Below are 26,839 nucleotides of genomic sequence, written 5' to 3'. Positions count from 1 at the left end.
GTCACTCACAAAAGCATCTTTTAATTAACAATAGCCTACAATCTGATTGCTACAAAACAAAGAAAAATTAAAGAGCTTTTTATAATTGTCTGTTAACCACAATTTGGTTTTAGATTTTCTTTTGCAATTGCCTGTAAATACCCTGCTACATTACTCTATTGCATCTGGTTTTATGCTAGGCATCTTAAGTTGCCAGATGTTATACTGTATCTCAAAGCAAAGAATCAGCCAGACAGATTTGGAAGGATTCTGTACGCGACATTTTCACGTCCTTACGCAGGCAATTACTCTTACTGAAGTTCAGCTTTGTCTGAATGAGGATTGCAGGATTTGATCTGATGTACCCACCAAAAATGCTACCTTGAAAAAATGTTGGTTTTAATTTTTACAAACTTCAAAAGATTGAATCTAGAGTTTGTGACTACAACTTCTGAAATACATAATGTTTTATTTTACCAATTTACTGATATTCTCAGCCTATTAATACTGTGCACTGTGTACTCTGACACAAAACACATTAAAAATAAGAGTGATCAGCCTTTTGCCTAAAACTACATCAGTCCTGAGTGATTGCGTGAATCCAGACTGCTGAGACAGCTGTAAAAATCTCTGCCAAACACTAGCCTAGGTGTAAAACTTGTGTAATTTACTCCTTGACAACTGCTGAGATGCACCAACTATGCTTGGAGTGGTCTTTTAGTTTTAAATGTCTTGCTATGATACCAAATAATTTTTAAAAAATTTTTTGCCTCTAATGTGCTGCAGATTTTACATGGTAGGACTCTGACGTCCAGACTTTGAAACAAATATGTTGGTAGAGAGAGCAAGGCAGACGGGGGATGAAACCATATTTTCACTGCTAAAGAGTCCAGTGAAGCCAGAAATTGCTGCAGAGTGTTGTTGGCAGTGGAAGGACAATGAAAACAAACACTGGAATATATTTTAAAACATAAATTGGCTCTATTAATAGGAAATCTTATAGAAAACATATTGGAGGCATTTCCTAATAGATTCCTTCCTCCCCCCACCCCTGAAAAATCATAATAAAATCCAAGAATTCTTGGCTTAGGGACATCAGTAGTCGAAAGAATGCACTTTACAGTAAAGCGCACACATGTTAAAAACATATGGCAGGATCCATAAATGCAGGGTAGCTGTGGAAGGTTTTTCTGTAAGGGAAACTTTTCACTTGAGTTCTATTTTGGCATTCTATTCTGCATCAACACTTCAGTCTGGTGTTAGTGGGTGCTGTGCCACTGGAGGTGCCCATCTGTCAGACAAGGAGTAAAACTGAGGTCCCAACCACTTATTTATTATTTGTATTATCGTAATGCCTAACAGCCCCAGTCACGGACCAGGATCCCTTTGCGCTAGGCGCTGTACAAACAAAGAAAAAAAAGATGGTCCCTGCAACAAAGAACTTATCATCTAAGTACTGGTCTTTAAGGATCCCGTGGTACTCAGATGTGTTCATACGAGAGGAACCTGAACCAGAACCTTGGATCACCTCACACTCAAATTTGGGTTTAAGAGTGGATTGAAAATTCAGTTCCATATTCAACAGTTGTGTCTTATCTCTAAACTCTCACAATACGTCATTGAGATGAGTATTATCGCTATTTTAGAGGGAGAGAAAATGGAGGAACTGCAAGTTTATAGCATGGCAAAGGTGCTCAAATATGTATCCAAAGTCCTAGGAGGGCTTTGACAGTCCATGTTGTTGAGGCTTCACTGCTATTATTATTTGAGCGAGCTCGATCAAAGCTAGCTCAGGTACGTCCACATGTGCTTCCGTCACACCGCTGACTGCAGCACAGACATACCCTTAGACACCGAGGGGGATTTCCTCCAACACTCAGAACTGGCCTAACTCCAACACTCACTGAAGTCCATGGGAATTTAACCGTTGGCTTTGTGTGAGCAGAGTTAGGCCAGTGTTTCTGAAAATCCCACGCACAGCTTTGAATGAACTCCCAGCGATTTTTCTCTGGAGAGAAAGGAGAAACTTCTCTGTTGTTCAGTTTCCTTTTTTGATGTACAAGGGAAGGGAAGATAATGGGGTGAGCCTTCTTCTCACCACAGATTTAGACAGCTCTTATCCTTTCCATTAGACTTCACTGGGGACAGCTTTCATTACAGAAGTGACAGCTGACATCTATCATTCTTTTTATCACATATGTATTAACTTTTGAAACAATCTGGTGAAACAATCTGGTCCAATAAAAAGGAAAAGAAAACTCTTTTTAGATTCCAGTTTGCTTTGATCATATGCTGTGTGCAACTTCTTGAGTGGCAGCCAACTCGGTGAGGGACGTGACCATAAAATACCTGCTCTAGGCTCACCCAGTGTATGTAATCTAGTCTACCTTGCTATGAAGTGATATGCCCTATGGAAAAACCCAACTGAATTTAAAAGATTAGAACCTTTGTGTAGGCTTTTGGCGCATCCTCTGTTATTTGTATTGTGCGAGTGCTACAGACCCTGCTGAAATCAAGGCCACATTGTGCTAGGTGCGGTACAAAAATATAGTACGAGACAAATGGGGAACTGAGGTCAGAGAGGACAATGCTCTAATCCTGCAAATACTTACACAGGCTTAATTTTTACTTCAGTGATACTGCCCACAAGCTTCAAATTAAGCATGTGCTTAAGCTTTTGCAAGATCAGGGCCTAAGTGATTTCCCAATGACATACAAGGAGTCTCTAGAAGAGCTAAGAGAGGAATCCAGATTTCCTGAGTCACAGGGCCATGCCTTAACCAGAAAGCCATCCTTCCCCCCCCATCTCCTGCCTATTAAATTCAATAGGGAATTGCATCTCTGCTATATAATTTGGTAGGATGGCTACAAAAAACCTACACAAATCTCAGCTTCCTTATTAAAGACTAAAGGCTTTAATGATGAATTCTAGAGAACTGGGGTTGGAAGAGACCTGAGGAGGTCATCTAGTCCAACCCCCTGCTCAAAGCAGGACCAATCCCCAATTTTTGCCCCAAATCCCCAAATGGCCCCCTCAAGGATTGAACTCACAACCCTGGGTTTAGCAGGCCAATGCTCAAACCACTGAGCTATCCCTCCCCCCCCATTGCTATGTGCTGCAGTCACACCTCTGATTGCTGGGTAGACATACCCTGAGATCTACCAAGACATTTCCTACATTAGCGACAGAACAGGCCTCAGATGCAGGGCCTGCTGCAATGAAAAGACTCACACTGACTGGGCTTTACATAAGGCTCCTAATTGACTTCCACGTGGCCTGGATACAAGCTAGCCATCTAGGGGCAAATGACTTCATGTTCCATTTTTCCACCCTCAGAACTATCCACTACTCGAATAGAGAGAGTGCTCAGTAATTGCTATTATTCCTCTTGCAAAGCAACTGTCACACAATCACCAGTATTAAAAAACCCTGCTCTTTCTATGCTAGAGGCTGAAACAGGACCAGGCACTAGTGAGCAGCTGCACACGTCAACTCTAGTGATGTTGATCCTTGTTTCTTTATCGGGACTAATAAAGACTTCAGGTGCTACAGTTCTAAAAGATTAACAGCCTTGCAGCAAGGAGCAGCTCTGATCAAAATGAGCTGGGCCTCACAGTTGCTAAGTCTCAGCACTTTGCTTGCAGCAGTAGAGGAGTATCTTTATTATCTTATTTTACAGAGGTTGTTACGTTTCCTTTTATCCTGGCATAAAGTGAATGCTGTGGCATGGATGCAGAGAACTTCTGTGCAGCAACCTGCTTCTTTTAGGACCAGTCTACTCACAAACTTGCACTGAAATAACTAACATCTTTTCCATGCAAGTCTAGGTGTGGGCATTATTATTTTGGAACAAAATCAATGTATTTTGATCTTGCTCGAGCGGATAATAATAAAAGATATTACCTCACCTCCCTCGTCTCTCTGGATAATACTAGACTTTCATTTAGCAATCAGAGTCTGTTATCCACACACACTTGCACCGAAATAACCAAAAGTATGAATTAAAACCCATTTAGGTCTTATGATGCAAGTTTGTGCATAGGCCAACCCTTTCTAAAAATATGCTACATACATTTCTTTGGGCATCAACTGAAGCAACAGAAGCTATAGAAATGACAGTGGAAGAACAGATTTTTCTCACAATGGTCAGTGCTTGTGTTGATGGGTTTTATTTTTTGTGAGCTGCGAAAAGAAGAAAAGTAACAGTTCTGAATGTCTTGTCTCTCCATAGTCGTATGCAACGCCAAGTAAATTAGAAACTGTACTAGAGGAGTGATGGGAAAAGTTTCGAAAGAATCTTCTCTCACTTGCCTCTCAGATTCACTCCTGCGGCCCCAGTCCTGCAACTGGATCTATGCTGGTGGCCCAGTTTGCCTGCATGGAACCCCATTGAACTCCACATGAGTGCACGATCCACCTGCAGAATCAGGACTAGAGCTGGTTAAAATAATTTTTTTTAAATGGAAAGTGCAGTTTTCTCAAAATTAAAACATTTTGTTGGAATGTGTCGATTTCAAGAAAAATTTAGATGGGGGGAGTTTCAGAATGAATCATTATGACTTTCTCATTTTGTTTTGACAGTGTTGAAACATTTTGTTTGTCAGTAAAAAGGTTTTGTTTTGATGTTATCATTTCCATTAATTTTGTTTTGACTTTTAAAAGTAGTATTTTGCTATAATGTTATATTAATATATTAAATATTATATGTATGCAAATTTCATCTTTTATGTTTGAACATGATTGAAATGAAATTATTCAGTGTCATAGAAGCAATATGTTTCAAGGTTTCTGGATCAGTTTGGGGGGGAATATCTGTTCCATGAAAAATTTTAACTTTCCATTCTGATTCAGACCAGCTCCAATCAGGACCTTAGCTTGTAAGTGGCACAGGGCATGAGCATGCTTTCTGTGGAGTACCTTGCATACTTGTGGGTGCTAATAAAATAATCTACCTAGCAATATTAGTGCACAGAACAATTTCAGCAATTCAACTCCTAGTGTGATCTGTATTAGCAGAAAAGGTCAGTGCAAATTATATTTGCAGCGTAAAGTAATGAAGATCAATTTATTTTAAAAACAAATCTGAGACCCTATGCCCTATGGTCCCCACAAAGCACTCCCTCAACTAATAAGATACAGGTCAAAAGCCGAGGAAAATGCTCATTAAATGTAGTTTGCATTTCACAAAGCTTCTATTGATACAATTGTGCAGTTCACCTTAATTGCCTGTAGACTTAGGAACACTGATAATTGGCAAAGCCTTCATTCTACAGTCCAGAACAGAGTCAGAATTGAAAAATGCATTTAGAAAGGAACTGTATTGAAGAAAATAACCCCAGAGTGAAGGGTGGCTGTTGTTTTTAATACAGTCTGCAGTGCTTTTCACAGTCACATGGTCTTTTTTGTTGTTATTGTTGTTTAAAGATCAAATCCACCCAGCATTGCTAAACATTTGAAAGTAGTTTAAGTCTCGTCTGTCTTCCAAATGGCCACAAAACCGATGCAGAGGTGCATCAAAGAGTCCTTTCTCCTCCCAGTTTTACTTCTAAAATTGAGTAAAGGTTAAGAGGCCCAGTTCTGCCTTCCCGCTAATTTTAATGGGAGATACGCCCATGGGAGAACTGGAATCTAAGTGCAGTTCTTATGTTTTCTGAAGTGCTTGGTCTGTACCACATCTTGTTCCTCACCAGACATTCCAGGCAATTTGTTACTGGTCACCCCTGTCACCTCCACTGCGGTGTGGCGACTGCCTCATTAAAGGCAGGTCTGTAAGCTATAAGGCCTTCCATCCTCCCCAAGCTGGGGTCCTGTGCAGGGAGTCACAGGCACCCATGTCCCCAGGGGTTCTGCATTCCACAGCAAGGCTTGGCTTGGCTCAGCTGCTTCAGCAATTCCGGTACTGCAGCGTTTTCTGAATGAGAAACACTGCCCAGGACTGCCAGCTGCTGTGAAGGAGCTCGCTTCCTGGCTAGGCATTAGATCACTCCACGATTTTCCTCTCAAAGAGCCATTTGCAGCTCCAGAGTCTCAAGCCGTGTAACGAGCGGGGGGTAGGGTTTTTTATAGGTGCGGGATGGATTGACAGCTTTGAAGAGATCAGCCACAGCACGTATGGAGGCAACGTAAGCTTCTTCCATGCTGCCTCTTGCCAACGTGCCTCACTCGTGAGCTGACGGGATCCCCTTTCCAAGAGAAAGCGTAGCTTATTTTTCCATGCTCATTCAATCCAGGACCTCCCTGCTGAGACTGCCTGCTGTGAGGTGGGAAGATGTCCACTGTGAACTGGACTGACCCCACAGACCACAGAACTAATGGCAGATCACCACCAGTCAATAATTGCCCTAGTCTGTTCACTCCCTCTGAAGCAGTGGTTCTCAAGCAGGAGTACACAGACCCCTGGCGGTACGCAGAGGTCTTCCAAGGGAGCTCATCAACTCATCTAGATACTTGCCTAATTTTGCAACAGGCTACCTTAAAAGCATTAGTGAAGTCAGTACAAACTCAAATTTCATACAGACGACTTGTTTAGACTGCTCTATATACTATACACTGAAATATAAGTACAATATTTATATTCCAATTGATTTATTTTATAATTATATGGTAAAAATGAGAAAGGAAGCAATTTGTCAGTAATAGTGTGCCGTGACACTTTTGTATTTTTATGTCTGGTTTTATAATCAAGTACCAGTAGTTTTTAAGTGAGGAGAAACTTGGGGCTATGCAAGACAAATCAGACTTCTGAGAGGGGTACAGTCATCTGGAAATGTTGAAAGCCACTGCTCTGAAGCACCTGGCATTGGCCACAGTCAGAAGACAGGGTACTGGACTAGATGGACCATTGGTCTGACCCAGTCTGGCTGTTCTTATGTTACTGACCTTGGGCAGATCTGAATGCTCAACCTACAGGAGAACCTTTCAACAGTTCCTTCACTGACTCTCTGAGCCATCCTGTCCCCTTGCAAAAAAGTGCTTTACATTTCTCCTTAGCTGAGACACGTACAGAGCTGCAAAAGACCTTAGTGCAAACAGCTGCAGTGCATGTCCTGCTGAATTCGTGTTCCTCTGAGCTGCTGGAACTTAAAGAAGGACTAAACCATATTCGTACCATTGACACTGTCACGTTGCAGAGGACAGTACAACTTAGTGCATGCAACTGTCAATGAGCTTTGATCCATACCAAAGGAAGCTGAAATGATCCCATAGGGCCTGATCCTGAAATTTGCTGAGGGTGCTCACCTTACGTCGTTGGGGCCACAAGGAAGGATTTTTAAAGTGCTCAACAATGCCGAACTCTGCTCCCATTAAAGTCAATAATCAAACATCTCTTGACTCCAATAGGAGCAGAATTAGGCCACTTTTGAAAACTGCACTATTAATTACCATCTGTCATGAGATGTAGCCTCTGGGCTCTCTGATTAAAGGGGGAGAATGTGCAGCAGTATGATATCTATAGCATAAATACCAGTTGTCAAGTTCCAGACTTATGGGTCTGGAGGCTACATGGATCCTTATTTTCTATCTCAAATAGAAGAATATATTTCTCAGGCAGACATATTAAAAGGCCCTGGATAAACCCAGTGTTAAATGCAGCAGGGAGGGAGTTGGTAATAGTCATAAGAATAGAAAATCACAGTTTTTCTTGGCCTATGAAAATACTACAAGCCATTTGTATATTTAAAAATTATCCCTAGCTGTGTCCTGCTGTCTCTTCAATCCAAACTGTAAGCACTTAGGGCTTGATTGAGTCAGGGGATACTTTGACTTCTCTCAGCACAAAGGCCTTGGTAGCAGGAAACAAAGGAATCTCCTAAAAACAAAAAGGCCCACCCTGGAAGACGTGTACCTTTCTAGGACACTGGAAAACAGGCTGGCAGCAGCCCGCTGAGACCAAGAACAATTCTAGTATGGAATGAAAACTAGCCTTATCTCCCAAATTATTAGATTGTGAGCTCTTTGGGGGAAGGGACTGTCTTTTTATTCTGTGTTTGTACAATGCCTGGCAGAAAGGGTTGTGGTCCAAGCCTGAAGCTTCTCGGTGCTACTGCAGTACAAATAAATAATAATATATTCATAATAAATGCTGAAGAAAACTGGAGGTTCCTTCCTGGGGGGAGGGATAGCTCAGTGGTTTGAGCATTGGCCTGCTAAACCCAGGGTTGTCAGTTCAATCCTTGAGGGGGCCATTTAGGGATCTGGGGCAAAAATTGGGGATTGGTCCTGCTTCAAGCAGGGGGTTGGACTAGATGACCTCCTGAGGTCCCTTCCAACCCTAACCTTCTATGATTCCTACCCCCCGATCCCACCAGGAATGGGTTGAGACACATTGCCAGGGGCAGTACAGAGGATATTGATTATTAAATATTATTTGTACTACAGAAGTACCTACAGATCCTATCGGAGGTGGAGGCCCCGTTGACCAAGTGCTGTGCAAACATATGGTGAGAAACAGTCCTTGCTCCAAGAACTTACACCCTAAATAGACAAGACAGGCAAAGGACTGGAGAAAGGAAGGACATAGATTGGAAGCTCTTTAGAACAGAAAACATCTTTTTCTTCTGTGTTTGTACTGTACCTAGCACTATGGTAATACAAATAATAATTATCCCCATTTTCCAGATGGAGAACTGAGGCCTAGAGAGATGAAGGTCCAAGGTCACACAGGGACCAGTGGCACAACTGGGATCGAGCCCAGATCTCCTGAGTCCCAGTCTAGTGCTCAAACCACAAGGCCATCCCTTCCCTTTACTCTTGCTCCTTCTGGCCCTGTTCTTTGTCTATGCAGAGGACTGAAGTCTCAGGGCTGTATATTTGGCACCTTTCCCCAACACTAAGTTCACCCATGTTGGCAATCTTTGTTCCTGTGTTTCCTTTTGCTTCAGGTAATGCACGAGCAATACAGGTTTAGAATCATTCATGGAGATGGGGAGGATTCTTTCCCCTGCTCTCTACACGGGGACAGGACATTTTCAAATAAAAGAAAAATAGTGCTTCCTTTTTTAAAAGGTAAAAGTTTAGAAAAGGCAACTTTAAATAACCTCCAAGACAAACAAATTAATCAAATATTCCCAGCCAGCCGAGCCTTGTCATACTGGAGATCTTGGCATCTGATCCCACAACTAAGTGTACAAACAGCCCACTGTCTCTGGGACTTTAATAATGCACTCACGCCAGCCATTCCCTTTTCTGACGGGGTAGCTGCCAATGGCCAGGCAGTCTGGGCCAAATGCCACCTTCACTTAAACCCATACCACAGCAATGGGGTTGCATGACAGTAAGGAGGGGCAGAACTTGGCTCTTTGTCCACAAACCCCCCTGCTTTACGCAGTAATTTCCCCTTGCTACTGAAAAAAAGCCAACTTTCTAATGCTTGTCATCGCCAGCCAAAACACAGCCATCCTCAGCTTTGGCTTGCAGCTAGCAGAGCCTTGGAAGGAAAACAAGAAATATGGGTTTGGTCTGAGAAAATTGGGTACAAGCTTAATATTTAAAAAGACAGAATCTCCCTCCACCCCCAGCACTCTCTCCTATATTAGAACAGGGGTACCTGAATATTGCAAGACTGAGCACTGCAATAACAGCATATTGGGAATGAAAGGGTTTCATCTGCATTCCATAACTTAATAACATCAGACTGGAAATAAGGCGTACATTTTTAACGGTGAGGGTAATTAATCACTGGAACAATTTGCCAAGGGTTGTGGTGGATTCTCCATCACTGGCAATTTTTTAATCAAGATGGGACGTTTTTCTAAAAGCTCTGCTCTAGTTCAAACAGGAATTAATTCAGGGAAGTCGTATGGCCTGTGTTTGCAAGAGGTAAGACTAGATGATCACAGCAGACCCTCCTGGTTTGATGATCTATGAAAATGCCCTTGGGTTTGTATTGCATTTGATAGAGGAGCTGAGATGGATATATGGACTGACCTCACCAGCAACAAAAACCTCTTTATTCCCTGAAGCTACAGGGAGAGGTTGGTGGCTGGCCATGCTTTATCACAGAAACATGATAAACATGATATCACAGAATCACAGAAACATAGACCTTGAAGGGACCTTGAGACCTAGTCCATCCTCTTACACCGAGGCAGGACCAAGCAGACCTAGACCTTCCCTGTCTCTGGACTTTGCCAGCTGCATTTAGCTCTTTGATCCTGCTCTGGGCAAACCTGGAGGATGGGGGAATAGGAACAGAGTACAGGCCTTCTTGAAACATCTCATTTTCCCCAGCCAGATTCTGCCCTCACTTCCCTCTGCTCGGCCCAACCCTGCGGTCGGCCAGAGTGTGCTCTCTCTCTAACCAACTAAGGGTAGGTGTTGGCTAATTAATTAGGTCAGGCTAACTTTATAACCTGGCAAGCACTGGATATGATATTCCTGGCCCCTCTGCAGGACACGCTGATTTTCCATTGCATTGCTGGCAGATGGAATTCTGCTCTTAGCTTTAATGATCTCGCAGGTGTGTGGCATGGCCCAGCCAGGTTTCCTGTTATAGACTTCAGCCCTCAGATATCGGAATAGCAATAAGATATTTAGACACAACAAAAACAATCAGTGAGTAGTATTGAGGGGGTGGGGTATTTAATTTAAAATCACAATAATGAGATTTAGAGGGAAATCTCTCCTTATGTAACTCCCCTTCTAACTTCTTATTACCAATTATGTAATCCTGAATTAGCGCTAAAGAGATTCCAAGAGCTCTGAACCTTGGGAAAGTTTGGATCCAGATTTCACAGCTCACTCCTAACTCTGTTAAGGGCCAAACTTAAATAATATATCAGCTCTGAGCACAATCTCTCTCTCTAACTTTGTGGAAGTTCAGAGCTCAGCTTTGTAGCTTGGGCCCCTACAGTACCAGCAAATCTGACATAGAGTAAGATGAGGAGTGCTGGTCAGAGTGACAGCAATGGTTCACATAAAATACAGACAGACCTAAATCAATCTTCACTCAAAGCTTAAACCAAAACATCTACGGGGCTAAAACCTTCCCTTTGCTTTGTTGTTATGCACCATTGCACTTCTTGTGTCAGTCCAGAAGTGAAAGTATCGAAATTCCACATCAAATACAGCTCCTGCTTTACCACAGTAGAGAATTTGGCCTACAGTTTTTCCTTACATCTGATTTCTCTCTGTGCTAAAGAGAGATTCAACTTTGCAAAAGCAACCCGGGGAATTCTAAGTAAATGTCTCTTATTGACTCCAGAAGGATATGATCAAATTACAACCAAACATTTGTTTAGCCAAGGGTCATCCCTGCTCATGAGATCTGAAAGTCAAGCTGGGTTCTTCCTCACTCCCACATCCTCATCAATGGTGCATTTGGAACTCGGTTTATTTTGCTAATGCATATGTGCATCTCTAGACAAATTCTGGACTACCTGATATCTAGCACAAGACACTTAAAGAGGCTTCATGTATGTAACTAACTTTGCTGTCTGAAAGAATTGCTTTTGAAAATCCACTCTGTGATTAAGATGTAAGAAGGAAAAATAAAATCTTAAACCACTGACCTCCTGCAGATTATTTCACATCTCAGGCTTGGAAATAGCCAATTTTATTTTTTTAATGTAGACTTTGTACAGTCCAGATCACGTCTTTTTGTTTTGTTTCTAGGTTATTACATTTTTCCAAAAACATACTTTATTATGGAAACACTGACAGCCCCTTGACTGCAAATGCTTCTCTTTGGAAAAAATGCATTTTTTTTTGCATTTTTTAAATGTTTTACTCAGTAAGCCATGCTTATCTATGCTATATTAAGAACTGGAGAGATCATCATCATCATTTCTTCTGAGAGACAGAGAGTTCTAGTGGACTATAAGCAAAGCATGGGAGTAAAATATCCTAAGTGACTTAGGAGCCTTTTTCCCATTTTAGTCACTTTTGAAAATGGGATTTAGCCACTTTTGAAAATTTTGTCCTTGCATTTTTGGTTCTGTCACTGGCTTAGGTCCTCATTCAGGAAAGCATTTCTATTCAGGAAGAGTGCTTAAAATGCTTAAACTTTAAGCATATTTTAAGTCCCATTGTGGCCAACGGGACTTCGCTTTAATGTATAAAGATGGACTTAAGCACATAAGATCATAGAATATCAGGGTTGGAAGGGACCTCAGGAGGTCATCTAGGCCAATCCCCTGCTCAAAGCAGGACCAATCCCCAACTAAATCATCCCAGCCAGGGCTTTGTCAAGCCTGACCTTAAAAACCTCTAAGGATGGAGATTCCACCACCGCCCTAGGTAACCCATTCCCGTGCTTCATCACCCTCATAGTGAGAAAGTTTTTCCTAACGTCCAACCTAAACCTCCCCCACTGCAACTTGAGACCATTGCTCCTTGTTCTGTCATCTGGTACCACTGAAAACAGTCTAGATCCACCATCTTTGGAACCCTCTTTCAGGTAGTTGAAAGCAGCTATCAAATCCCCCCCTCATTTTTCTCTTCCGCAGACTAAACAATCCCAGTTCCCTCAGCCTCTCCTCATTAGTCATGTGCTCCAGCCCCTAATCATTTCTGCTGCCCTCCACTGTACTCTTTCCAGTTTTTCCACATCCTTCTTGTAGTGTGGGGCCCAAAACTGGACACAGTACTCCAGATGCTTAAGTGCAGTCCTGAATCAAGGTCTGTCTGACTTTGGGCAAGTCACTAAGGGCTTGTCTACACAGAGACATCGTGAATGGTAAATCGGGCTGTCCATCTACAGTGCTCTAGCCTGCCATATGCTCTGTGGCCATGTGGACCCTGCTAGGGTGCACTGAATGTTCCATATGGTAGGGAATGCTTAGTGCACAGTAGCAGGGTCCACACGGTCACTTACAGAAGTCTACATTACAAACACTACAGTGACATAACTGTGGTGCTGTAGTGAAGACACTTACTACCTCTACGGAAGGGTTTTTTCTGTTGCTGCAGTAAATCCACCCCGTCGAGAGGTGGCAGCTAGGTCGACGGAAGAATTGTTCCATCGACCTAGCAGTTTCAAAGCTGGGGCTTAGGTAAGTACTGATTATTACTGGGTGGGCAGGGGCAGGCCTAGACCTACATCCCAGATCTGAGTATCCCTCAAACTTTGCAACAGTATCCCCTCTCCAACACATCAGTGAGTAAGTTTGTACAATTTCTTGAGAACTATGGGAGGCAGAATCAATGGCATCAGTCCTTATGACAAGATTCCTGTTTGCACATGCGTGTGCAGAGATTGCACACACAGCCTGCAGCTTTGGAGGTTGTTTCAGCTCTATAACATAACAACTCTCTTTGTCATGATTATAAAAAAAAAACAAAACAAAACCAACCTAGCTGTGACTGATCTGGGACTGACAGGTATTTGACAAGCACCATCCCTCAATGCTGGAAATGAGATCTATTTTGGGCCTTCCTAAAGGGCTTGGAATTGGACCAAGCTAGTCATCACATATGCGTCTTACTCCTTGTCTTCAGAATGTTTCCCTCGTTTTCTACTCCCTGAAACGTTGCAGCAGATTTCACACTGCAGATGGAGAAGTGCAAGGAACGGCTTATGTTAGACTCTGTGCGCTCACATAAAGTTCTGCTTATGCTCAGAGGGAGTCTGCGGAGCTGCATCAATTTACACTAGCTAAGGATCTGGTTCTCTATTTCACTGCATTTGGAGCCATAAAACAGCACACATACTGCTAGCCTGTCTCCCCGTGCTAGGAGGGTGTGGCACCATGCCCAGAGTCTGGCTCAGGTCCCTTTTACTCAGGACTTCAGCTTTGTTTCTTCCACATAAAATTCATACAGCACATCAAATCATCCTCTCCCCACTAACCTGGGGATTTCTGCAGGGGCCTATCTATTCCCTACAGGCTGGCAGGGGGCCCTGCCTCACTGGACCACACTTCCTCACGAAGAGCCTTATTTACCATTGCCATGCACAAGTGCAAAGCTCTAGCAAACCAGAATGGTGGCATTTTACACCCCCTTTTGCACTGGTGCAAATGACTATATGCAATGGTAAATCCAGCTGTAAGTGCCCATTCCGAAGGAACACAATGAGAGTTTTACCATTGACTTCAACAGGAGCAAGATCGGATGCTAATGACACACTGTGGGCAATAAACGCTTTGGTGTGCAAACCTAACAGGAGAGAGATATAACAAGATCTAATGGCTGGAAGTTGAAGCCAGACAAATTCAAAACAAGACTCAAATTTGTAACAGTGCCAATAATTATCCAAAAAGAAAAGGAATACTAGTGGCACCTTAGAGACTAACCAATTTATCTGAGCATAAGCTTTCGTGAGCTACAGCTCACTTCATCGGATGCATCCGATGAAGTGAGCTGTAGCTCACGAAAGCTTATGCTCAGATAAATTGGTTAGTCTCTAAGGTGCCACTAGTATTCCTTTTCTTTTTGTGAATACAGATTAACACGGCTGCTACTCTGAAACCAATAATTATCCATTGGAACAACCGACCAAGGGAAGTGGTGGAGTCTCCATCTTTTGATGTCTTCAGATCAGGACTGGATGCCTTTCTTGAAGAGATGCTTTAGTCAAACACAGGTGACTGGGATCCATAGAGGAGTAGCTGGGTGAAATGCTATATTCTATATTATACAGGAGATTGGACTGGATGATCAAATGGTCCATTCTGGATTTAAAAATCTACAAAACTATGATTTTTTTAACATGATGTAACAAATCAAATAAACAGAACTCCCTGCGTCTCAGTGAGCTCCTGGGCAGTTATGCTGAATATGCTGCCTAGAGGGCTGCCGAGGTTTGCCTGTGCTGCCAGCACCTTGCTGGAAACTGGTTTGGCCTGGATTTTTCAACATCACTTCAACATCAACATCTCCTTCCCCGGAATGTCAAAATTTTCCACTTTTGCAAAAACGGAGTCTGAGTATATTAAAAAAAGAAATAAAAAGAGGGGTTTTTTTTTTGTATTAAGTGTTTGAAGGCTAAGTTTGTTAGGGTTTCTGTTTTCTTTACAGGATCAGATAAAATCCAAAAGGAAGCACTGGTTACATTTTTTCCCCTTGAAGAGTGAACGAATAGAATCAATGCAAACAAAAGCAAGTCAAATTAACCTAAACCTATGCAGTTATAATAGCTAAGCAAGGGGCTCACAGGTTTTACCGATACAGCTGATATTTGTTGTTTATTGACATTTAGAAACACAATTTCTGCAAATTGTACAGGTTGTTAATTCATGTGTTTCATTGCAGTTACCTTCCTCTTCCCTCTGTTTGTCTGTTAAAGCCACTCAGTGAGCCTAGTCTTTCATTAGGGTCAGATTGTCAACCCTGAACACAAACAGTGATGAGCAGTTATTTAATCCTACAAAAACAACAAGGAGTCAGGTGGCATCTTTAAGACTAACAGATTTATTTGGGCATAAGCTTTTGTGGGTAGTGGGTTTTTACCCACGAAAGCTAATGCCCAAATAAATCTGTTAGCCTTTAAGGTGCCACCGGACTCCTTATTGTTTTTTGTGGATACAGACTAACACGGCTACTCCCTGATACTTAATCCTACAAGTTACTTTAGTGGAACTACTGGTGTGAGTAGCCGTTGATTGTTGGGAGTAAGGGATTCACAATCTCGCCTTTAATTCACAGGCTCTTTTGGGGGAAGGACTGTTTCTTTTGTACAGCCCCTAGCACAATGAGGACTCCTCATCCTGATTTGGGATTTGCAGTGGGTTCTACTGCAGTACAAATATTAAATAATAGTAATTTGGAATGAGGTGTTCATGTGTTTGATTAAAGCCATCAGCTGAAACATCGTGGCTTTTCAAAACAAATGTTTTTATCAAATAGTGAGAATATTAGAGCTAGCGAATGGCACCGCAGTCTAGTGAAATGTTCCATACATGTTACATGTACACTCACATATATTTCCCGAGGGCTACGTCCACACTGTGAGTTAGGGGTGTGATCCCCCTGCTCGTGCACACGGGCTCACACTCGCTCTCATGCAGTTGTCACGAGTGTAAACAGCAGTGTGGCCACGAGTAGCCGTAGGGGAGGCACAGTGGAGCCATGCCAGGTACAAACCCACCTGAAAGCGGTAGGTATGTAGTCAGCCTGGCTCAGCCGTGCCTGCATGTCACTGCTCGTGCCACTGTGGCTGCCCGGACATGTATGCTTGTGCTAGCTTGAGAAGAGCTAGCGTGAGTATGGGGGAGGAAGAGCTCAGTGGTTTGAGCATTGGCCTGCTAAACTCAGGGTTGTCAGTTCAATCCTTGAGGGGGCCATTTAGGGATCTGGGGCAAAAATTGGGGATTGGTCCTGCTTTGAGCAGGGGGTTGGACTAGATGACCTCCTGAGGTCCCTTCCAACCCTGATATTCTATATGTACACTAGCAGGGGAGTCACACCCATAGACATAGATAGCTTCAGGAGCCGCTTCCAAAGTGATCTGGTCATTTAGGTGCCTAACTCCCATTTAAATCAACTCCTGCTAAATAAGGAATAAGGTGCCTCAATACATTTGAGAATCTGAACCCTAAGTGGCTAAGAGCCAGATTTTCAGGGCCTAAAAATGGGGAAAGGCGCAGAGTAAGATTTTAAAAAATGCCTAAGCAAGTCAGACTCCTAACTCCCATTGGAATCAGTGGCAGTTAGGAGTCTATCTGCATCTTTAGGTGTTAAAATACCTTTGAAAATCTGGCTCCAAATCCCTGCTGAAAATGGGACTTAGGCTCCTAGACATTAAATGCTTTTGAAAACTTTAGCCTGGATCTAGTATTCTCATTGTTTGATAAAATGTTATATATCTAGAGAGTTTTCAGGGCTGGGGGACAGACAGACAGATAGACTGATAGAGCGCAGGGATTGATAGATTTGTCTGTCTCTATTCTTTAGGAGTCTTTAGGTGCTGGACACAGGAGGCAGACCCTAAACTGTTAAATTAGCTTAGCTCCACTGACATCAGTGAAACTGCACCAGTTTTGTCCAGCTGAGAACCTGGCATTTCAGGCAATGGGGTGTTATAAAAGCCTTGTCAGGCAGGAGTGATGGCGCCGACAGACTCAGTTAGTGATCTGATGACCGCATTAATCAATGCATCAATGATTTAGGAGTCAGGGAGATTTTATGATGCCTGTATATTTTAGGTAATTGGTTGCTGTGAGTGCAGGTTTATGTGAGTGTGAGTTCTCCCCTTAGGAGCTATTCATTTCTCTTCTTTGAGAAGGGTTGTAGCATTATCGATGAAATGTTAAGACCAGTTAATCCTTGGGTGTCGTGGGTTGGATTCCTTGAAAGATTCAGAGCTAATGCTCTGGATGGAGAGTTTCGACAAAAGTTTTAGCGGTGTATATTCCAAGAAAAGAAATGTGTCTTTGATGAATGAGTCTCATAAGAAGTTACAGTAGCACATTTAATGTTGGGCTCTAGAAGCACCAGGCAACTCTGACCTGATAATGTCTCTTTATACCACTGTGGCAGCATAGAGGGTCTTAAAATGGTACAAAGGGACATTAGCATAACTCAGGATCAGGCCCATCAATTGGCATTTTCCAAAGAGTCTATGGGACTTAGGCACCCCCTCCCTATTCAAAGTCAATGGGACTTGGGTGCCTAACTCCCATAGCCCCCTTTGAAAATCCCAGATTAGTGGGTTCTGTCTGACTGACATTGCTCAATGGGGAGAGAGTTTAAATTGGCATTATAGGACTGGATACTGTTCAAATAGAGTGAGATGTGCAAGGCAATTTTGTTCAAACAGCACAGAACTCCACAGGAGAGAGAAAGAGAACGTCTTGTTGAAAAATAATTAGGGAATGATCCAAATGCCAATTGTAGATTTAAACCAAAGCATGTTCCTTTGAGACCTTTGTAACTTATTGAGGAGAACTCCCATGGAGTTGGACCCATAATTTCCCTTGATGTCTTTGAAAATCTCCCCTGAGAGAGAGAGAGATTGCTGGTCAAACAATGGAAAAGAAATGTCAGCAGAAGAAATATTCCGTTTTTAAAATCAAAATGTCTGATTTCTCAAAATGATTAGATAGTTCTGAGTTTTATAAAGATGCCTTTCCCTCCATTGATGGACTTTAGATAGTCTTGGAAGAAGGATGTTTCATACAAGAGTTATGGGGGAAATGACAGAGTCTATCTTGAAGGTCTCCAAGCCATGAGAATGTGTTGTAAGAATTTGTTGCTATGTTGTAGAATCGTGTAAGGAAGAGGTAATAAAGCCCATTACAGTATTCAGTCCCTTTATTTTCAGGTTTGTTCCTTAACATGCTATTCTCCAGGGTTTTCTGCCATCTACATTTAAAATGTCCTAACTATCTCCTTTGGGAGACTACTCCATAGCTAAGAATCTCACTGATAGGAAGGTTTCTGAATATAAATATTCCCTTTGAAAGTTATACCTGCAGGCGACAGCCTCAGACATTCACTCCCCTCTCTGATGTCTACGCTCTTTACAGACTTGCAGTCGTGTCTCCTTGCACAGAGGTCATTTTGCCATGTTATAATACATTATTCCAATCTTTCTTCATAAGCTCTTCCCCTCTCGTCCCTGTGGGCCTGATCCAACAGTGAATCTTTCCATTGACTTTAATGGGAGTTGGATGTTGGCCAGTCCTTTGGACAAATGCTTGCTATAAAGAGAGCTAATGCTAATTGTTTTCTGGGGATATGCCGACACTGCACCTGGCAGAGTGCCTCCCACATACTTGCATCCCGGGAGCTAGTGCACTAAAAATAGCAGGGTGGACACTGGGGCTCCAGAAGAGTTTCGGGCTAGCCACCTGAATTCAAACCCATGGGGCTGGGTGGGCCTGGATTCGGCGGCTAGCCCAAGCGTCTACCAGAGCCGCAACGTCCACACGGCTATTTTTAGCCCATTAGGTCAAGCTAAACGAACGCAAGTCTCTCTACCCACAACTCACTCCCAGCTGCAGTGTAGACATCTGTGAAACCCTAGATAATGCTTCTCGTGTGACTGACTGGATGTTTCATTTTCAGTAATTAATGTGGGGCCTACATCTATATGGCCTCAACTATGGTACTCAGGTGCGTGGAGGAAATGCTGAACCCAACTCCATGTTTACAAATGGTCCCAGCCTTCAGAACAGAACAAAGCTCCCTGCATCCAAACACTCCTGACCTTCAGACTGCTTGAAATCTGGATCTGAACTTCCGGCTAGAACCTGTCTCCAGCCAGAAGGAGTGTTACTATGATTTCTTGAGCTACTGATAGAATTTCAAACTTCGCAGTTCACAAGTCACGCTGGACTGGGAAATGAGACAGCTGCACCATGCTCCATTTGCTGATTCTCAAGACTTGGGCAAACACATATATTTTAAAGAAGCATACACACATTCTGGCTCCTTAGAAGTTTCACATAGCATGGTGCCACCCACTTTCATCTTCTGGAGGCCAGTCCCCAAACCTCAAGAAATATGGAAACACTCGTATGGGCACCACTTTCTCAATGAAATCTCTGTTTGCTGACTCATTCTCCCAACAAACCGCAGCTTCTCGTGAGCAATGGTTCTGAGAGTTAAGGCGTTTGCACAAGTGCCAAACAGTGAGCTGTCGTTATATGCGATCCGGGTGGGAGATGCACAGACAGGGGGAATTTGTGGTACGTTCAGGACATCGTTCCAGATCTAGGGCCGTTTTTGCATGCCGTCTGCAAAGAGCTTCACTGACGTGCCATGGAGGAAAGATTTACAAACGACCTATTCCCCTCCCTCCCCTTCAAAGTTTCTTTGCAAAGTGAGGAGAGAAGCTCTCTCTGCACTGTGCTGTCACCTCCTGCTGCAGCTTTCCAAATTTACTGGCTTTGGCCCTGATTCTGCAAACACACATGTGCGTATCTTTCAAGCTTGAAGCCAGTGCAAGTATTCATCAATTGCCTGAAGTTATGCATGTATGTAAGCATTTGCAAGATTGGAGACCTTGTTTTAGCTTTCTTTACAGTGGGTGTGTAGCATGGTGCTGATGCAAAAGCACCTAATTAGCCCCTGCCCCGTCAGCTCCAATCAGGGGAAACAGATTGGGGCTGATGGAAAAGGCCTGATGCCGGCTTGAGGATTGGCAATACCCGCTGGCCTGACCAGCCAAGAGTTATAAAGGCTGGGAGGGAGGCAGAAGGCAGGGGGGCAGCCAGGGAGAAATCAGTCAGGAAGGGAATTGGAGGCCTCCTAGCTGAAGGCTGACTCTGCCTATAAAGGAGGAGACTAATCCTGTAAAGCTTTTCTTAGATTAACACTGGTGGGATAACCTTAAGTAAATAAAGACAGGGGTGTTGCACAACCTCTCTGAGCCTTATTGGGGGCAGCAAGCAGGCCCCAGGAAGAGGGGCGGGTCATGAACCCTGTTGCAGGGTGCTATTTAAACACAGACAATAAATAAACCCCTCTCTTCTCCAAGAGAAACTTTCCAAACAATTTAAGAGACGTTTACAACCACATTTCCAAAGCAGGTCACTGAGTTTGAACGCCATGCTTGACACACCCCATGCAAACTAAATTTTCAGGGGTGCTGGAATTGATCGGAATTGGCACTCAGGTTCCTCAGCATTTCTGGAAAACAGGCTTCGGGTTTCACAGGTTGGATTCTCAGACTCAGGGGTGCTGAAGATTAGCTGGTATTTTTGAAAAGGTGGCTGTCCCCAGGTTACTGCCAGAACCAGCAAAAGCTTTCAAACTGAAGGAAACATTTTCTGTGCACCTGGTGTAGATGAAATGATCACCATTACGCAGCCTATTGCTTGGAAATACTTCCCCTAATTGTTTTGTGGGCGTTATCAGTGAAAAGGTCCCTACAATGAGTTCTATCCAACTGTGTCCCAGTTAAGTGATGAAAACTCCATACTTAGGATCAAATTTGGGTCACTTAGAACAGGCAGAGATACAAAAATATACTGTACTATACACTTGTGCAGTGCCATATGACCCATACTCCATCTATGAGTCTCTGAAATCTATACTGCTATACACACATTTATAGAATGAACAAGCAGATTTAAATAATTTATGTTTTCCTCTTGATATCTAGACATACCGAATCTGCTGATTTTTACCTTACTCTGAATGTCTTGGCTGAGTAGCCTCCCAATATAGAACATGTGGAAAACCAGAAATTCAAAGGAAGATTTTTTTAAAAAATTAGAATGTTGTATCCTATAAATCCTGTGTTTTAAATGTTCTCATGCTTCTTGCATGAAGCATCATTCAGCTAAAGCAACAGCTCATTGCTTTTATCCTAATTGTTGCAAGTGAGAAGAAGTGTCCATCCCCGCTTGGAAATGAATGAAATAACTGTGAGCCAAGTTCTGCTCTCAGAGTTCATATGTGAGCTGCTCCACTGAAGTCAATAGGGGCAATCTTCCTTTGGTGTAAATTGTCACAGTGCTGTTGGAGCTAAGACAATTTACACCAACTGAGTATCTGCCCCAATGGCACGTTGCAAATATCAAACAGCTGCATTTTGCTGTCTGTGTTGATCATAACCGTATCTTGCTTCAAAAGGCAAAGCAGAAAAATTGCTCATAATTTATTCTCTCTCTCTCACACACACACACACACACACACACTTACTTTCACCATGGCAGCAAAGAGAACTTGAACTGAAATATCAAATCCAGCTGAAAAAAAGCCCCCTCTCAAGGCATAAAGATGCCCTTGTCAACTGCAGAGAAATAAGCCTTCATCTCAGCTCTGAAAACTGACATTTAATCATGTAGACAATGCGGGTGTCTCCAGACAATCTTGTCGTTGTTGCGACAGATGAAATGGTACAGGAGATATTTTCCCCCTTAGCCTGTGCATCAGTGTTCATGGACCACAACTGAATAGTCTTGGTATGTGGATATTATATAACTTGGCCTTTCACTAGCTCCACATAGAAACACGATGCAGTTTTGTTTGGCGGATTTGAAGGGGGCAGGGAAAGAGTCCTGCCATAAAAGTCTTCAAGTCAAATCCTGCAGTCCTTTCTCAGCCAAGACTCCCAGGGAAGTTTTGCCTGAATACTGACTGCAGGAATTGGTCCTTTGTATGAAATTTATGACAGTGCAGAAAACCAGCACAAGGCATGGCGGGGGAGGCATAGCTCAGTGGTTTGAGCATTGGCCTGCTAAACCCAGGGTTGTGGGTTCGGTCCTTGAGGGGGTCATTTGGGGATCTGGGGCAAAAATTGGGGATTGGTCCTGCTTTGAGCAGGGGTTGGACTAGATGACCTCCTGAGGTCCCTTCCAACCTTGATATTCTATGATAAGTAGGGCATAGGCTTTATGCTATTCTCTCTGAACAGGGATGAAGTTCACCCTTGTAGAGAAAGCCAGACAGAAACACATAACTGCATGAAGAATGAAGTTTTAAATGGCATCAGTACGGGTGTCAATGAGTGATGCTTGGAGATCTAGGGCTAGATCCCAAAAGATTCTGAATATCTTTTGCTAGGTGCTGAGGGTCTCAACTCCCATAGGTTTCAATGGTAACCTCAGGTGTTTAGAATCATGCTGGAGGCACTCAACACCTTGTAGGATTGTGCCCTATAATTGTGACCTTACCTTAATAAAACAGCTTATTTCAAAGCAACAGTATATAACAGAACCCCCCTTTTACTAGCTTAATCCCATACAGGTCAGCCAAAAGCCTTGACCAAATTTATGAATCTCACATGCTATGTACATGGGTCCCAATTGTACACATCCTATTCAGTCAGAATCCCACATTCTCATAAGATTCCCAATATTTTCTGTTTTCATGAGCACAAAGTAAATTCCTCCCAAATCTCCTTTATCCTTACTAACATGAGGCCTCCCTTCCTCATGGTCACACTTTAGCAGAAGTAAAATCCCCATCAAGACAACAGTCTTATTAACTGTAAGAAGTTGCTTTCCTTTGCTCCGGCCGCTGCAAGAGGCTGATGAGAACCAGTGACTCAGGCATTGCTAGCAAAGAAGGACATGGGGTCAGTGCAGTCTGCACTTCTGCAGAGCTCCCCAAACTTTTGGGGAGGAGCATATCGATTCATAGACAAAGGGTCCGATTGCCACTGCCTTGCAACTTGTGCCATCATTTGCATCTGTGCAAAGTGGGTGTAAACAGATATCACTGGTGTGAGTGGACATGTCTGATCCACTGGTGCAATATGCACTCACCATGCAAGGAGCAAAGCAGTGGCGAACCAGATCCTGACACCTCTGCTATATCACAAAACCACTTCACCATCTCCCATACATGCTCAGACAGAGCATGAGCTGCTTGCTTCAAACCCATGTTAAGGTGCACACCACATGGGGAATGGCAGTGCAGGAGGGCCATGCGTAAGAGCTCACCACTAAGGCAGAGAGGTGGCTCCTTAGCATGCCACTCACCCAAGCCTCAAGTACCAGCACAGCTTATCTGTGGTTTAGAACCCTTTTGCTACAGAATCCTTTTATGCGCATATGTTGAAACTTACACAGTGCGTGCTGGAGATGATGACGGAGCTTGAGATGAAACTGAGGCCGTCATTCATGCTGACCTGAAGAGCTGCCTCCCTGCAAAAAAACAACAACAGGACAGCCATCTGCCACGCTGCATCAGACACGTGCCCCGGCTTGAATCGGGGATCCTGATATCAGGCTCTGGCCAGTACCTGAGGTTTCAAACATAGGCTAATTCCCATCCTCACTGCCCCATGCTGCCATATTGTAATGCACTCAGCCACCTGTGCAATGTATTATATGGAGAAAAAAGTGACACCGCTGAGAAAAGAAGGGAGCAAAATACCACCTCTTCATTCCCTTAGTCCTAGGCCCAACCTAGCCTTAGCACAATTTAGAGCAGCTTCAGAGCTACTCTATGTTTTCCTTAATTGGCTGTATTATCTGGTACCTCTACTATCTGCTTCCAGGTTTGCTAGGATCCTATCTGCTACTGACAAGTCTTGTTCTCCTTAATCTCACTCGTCATCAAGTGTCTGTATCTTCGGGTTAACAACCATCTGTTCTGTTTATTAGGGTCAGAACATACATACAAACTCCCTCTCCAGCATAACAATAGGGTATTCTCCACTCCCATATAAAGAACTGTTTTCCCTCTACTAACTGACACTGGATTAAAAATTACACCATCTTCCTCGAGCTCTGTACTTTCTATTCCAATTGGGAATAGAAAAACACTGACACTCTCATGTGAATAGAGCTCAGTTCATCGACAAGAGGAAGTCATGAATATGTCAAGCACTGCAGAGTACAGATCGCAAAGCCCAAAACAAGTTACATGAGAGCTGGGGACAAAACATTCTCTAGTGAAGGGTTCCTGCTGTGGAATGAATTTCCAGAGGAGATTAGACTAATCTAGAATCTGCCTGTCTTTAGGGAAAGTTGCAAAAACCTCTCTCTTTCTACCATACCGCATTTCCACCGTAACCAGAATGACATTTACATCATCAACCCCCCTCTGCTTGCTTCCCACGCAAAGTGAAAAACAGAAATGCCTTCCTCAAGCAGAATTCCTATAACCCAGAAGGAAGAGGAAGGCGTGACTCCATGAACTCTGCTAGGGACCTTGCTATTGCCAATCCAATGCATGTGAAAGCAGATCAGATACCTTGGTGGTGGACAGCAGTACAAAATCTTTGGATACAGTGGAAAGCTAGGAATGCACCTGCCTGCCTTATCATTATGGTGACATTACTATAGGAGAGGCGGTGGGAAGAGGCAATGGGACACAAAAAGCAACACACATTTTTTTAAACCTATTAACAGGCCAGATTCACAGAGTCTGCCGATGATGACTGATTTCTCGCAGCTCCAGCTGCGATGCTTCCCGGTAGTATAACATTTAGTATAACATCGTGCGGAAGAACTGAGTGGATGCAGTGACTGAGCGGCTACAGTAATAAAGTTGTCTCTTAAAACTGAGGAATGATGATGCACTGCAGAATTTCTACCGCTGTGCAGTATGGGCAGTAAGAGCCAAACTCATTCAGCATTGTCTCCCATGCTTTGAGCCTAATCATGCCATCCATCTTCACATACGTGTGAGAAGAGTCAACGGTAACTGAATCAAATCATTCAAATCAGTTGACTTGAATGGCTCTGGAACAGGCCCTAAGTGAGAAAGGGCAGCAGGATGGGCCCCTTCTGTTTTATGACCAGTTCTTCCCTTTTTTAACTCTCTCCCAACTGCTGAAGATCACAAAATCCCTTTGTTGGATCATATCTTGAGTCACAGGAGCAGTGAAGGCTCAATACCCCACTATCTAGCTTTACACTATTGAGATCATTTCAGAGAGAGCTTCTAAGGCTACTGTTTTACAATTAAAACAAGATCTAGTCAGTCCTGCCATGTCCATATATGACCAACAGACTTTGGTTCAGCTTTCCTGCATGGAATTTGTGGGCTAGGAAGTAACTGTGGCCCAGTTTAATAGTGAATACAGGGATGTATGATAGTTAAAATCAGGTAAATCAATTATTCTTCCTCAGGCAATAAATGGGATCAGTCAATTTCAAATGCTGGTGGGTATCTCTAAGAACTTACATGCCAACTTCTCGTAATACAGGTGCTGGGCAGAGCAAATAGGTATCTTCTACTACGAAAGGTTTCTCATCTGGAGAAAGAAAGAGAGAAAGTGGACTGATGTGTGAGGAGTTTGGTAATGCACCATTTAAAAGTTAGCTCACCTTACCTGATCACTCTTGTTACAGTGTGTATGGTAACACCCATTGTTTCATGTTCTCTGTGTATATAAATCTCCCCACTGTATTTTCCACTGCACGCATCCAATGAAGTGAGCTGTAGCTCACGAAAGCTTATGCTCAAATGAATTTGTTAGTCTCTAAGGTGCCACAAGTCCTCCTTTACTTTTTGTGAATACAGACTAACATGGCTGCTACTCTGAAACCATTTAAAAGTTAGGATTACCTTAAAGTTTACAACCTCTTAATTCTCTCTCATGGCATATAAATAGGCTTTGAAGGATTAGATTTTTATCTGTAAATATCAGTAAATGTCTGTTTCACTGTACACATACAAACTGATGAGAAAATATTTCCACTGATAATAGCTGAAATGTAGAGTTAAACAAAGTAAGAAATATGGTGCTTGAGAACTTCTTAGAGTTTAATTTAAAGATATTTATTTTGACATACGATGTTGAGAATTTGTGTTTTAATGGTTATCAAGCTTAATTTTTGAATATCAGCATCAAATTGTCGTTACATAATTATTGCTTGATCCTCCCCCAGGTGACAGCCCCATTCATTTTCCACAACTATGAAAATTTAAGTTGATAAAAATAGAAAAAAAAATTGCTTAAAGTCCATAGTTTTGCACAACTGTAAAAATTTAAATAGATACAAATAAGAGGAAGATTAAAAATAGATGTCTCTCAAAATTATTTTTAAAAAATCAAATTCTGCCAAACCTATATATAAACACTTGGGAGTAGGGGTGGAAATCTAGCAGTCAGACTGTACTGAAGATGCCTGGATTCTATGACTGGCTCCCTGCTGACTTGGTGTGATGACCTTAAGCAAATCCATTTTTTCCTTTCTGTGCTTCAGTTTACCGACCTGTGTAATAGGGATAATAATACTTACCTGCCTCTGGGGTGTTGTGAGGCTCAGTTAATTAAGAGGAGCCCCATTCATGCATGCCTAGGTGCGCTTTATATAGTGCTCTCTCTGCTATTGCATGATGCAGTTACTAGAACCGGGTGAAATTTTCAACAAAAAAATTTTCAGCAAAAAAATGCAGATTTGCTGAAACAAACATTTCACCAATTTGTGTCGGTTTTGCTGAACTGTTCATTTTGAAAAACAAACCAAATAAATTCAGTATAGTAGACATTTTCAAAACAAAATATTTCAATTTTTCTGTTTTGAAATGACTTTTTCTTTTGAAGTTCCCTTCAATTGCATTAAAAAA

The 26,839-nt window shown here is 42.7% G+C and overlaps 1 protein-coding gene across 1 annotated transcript in view; it reads right to left on the bottom strand.

The window, feature by feature from the left end:
* Positions 1-26,839, bottom strand: part of ANTXR1 (ANTXR cell adhesion molecule 1) — a 179,000-nt gene that overhangs the window by 89,660 nt on the left and 62,501 nt on the right. Inside the window, exons 11-12 of the mRNA XM_084615065.1 lie at positions 25,451-25,520; positions 23,382-23,460 (exon numbers count right to left, since the gene is read on the bottom strand). Of these exons, the coding sequence (XP_084471191.1) occupies positions 23,382-23,460; positions 25,451-25,520 (149 nt within the window). The remainder of the gene's footprint in view (positions 1-23,381; positions 23,461-25,450; positions 25,521-26,839) is intronic.

This window comes from Lepidochelys olivacea (genome assembly GCF_965140295.1).
Source record: "Lepidochelys olivacea isolate rLepOli2 genome assembly, chromosome: 26".
NCBI lineage: Eukaryota > Metazoa > Chordata > Testudines > Cheloniidae > Lepidochelys > Lepidochelys olivacea.
Note: the sequence above shows the minus strand (reverse complement) of the source record. Positions and strands in the feature narration are given on the sequence as shown.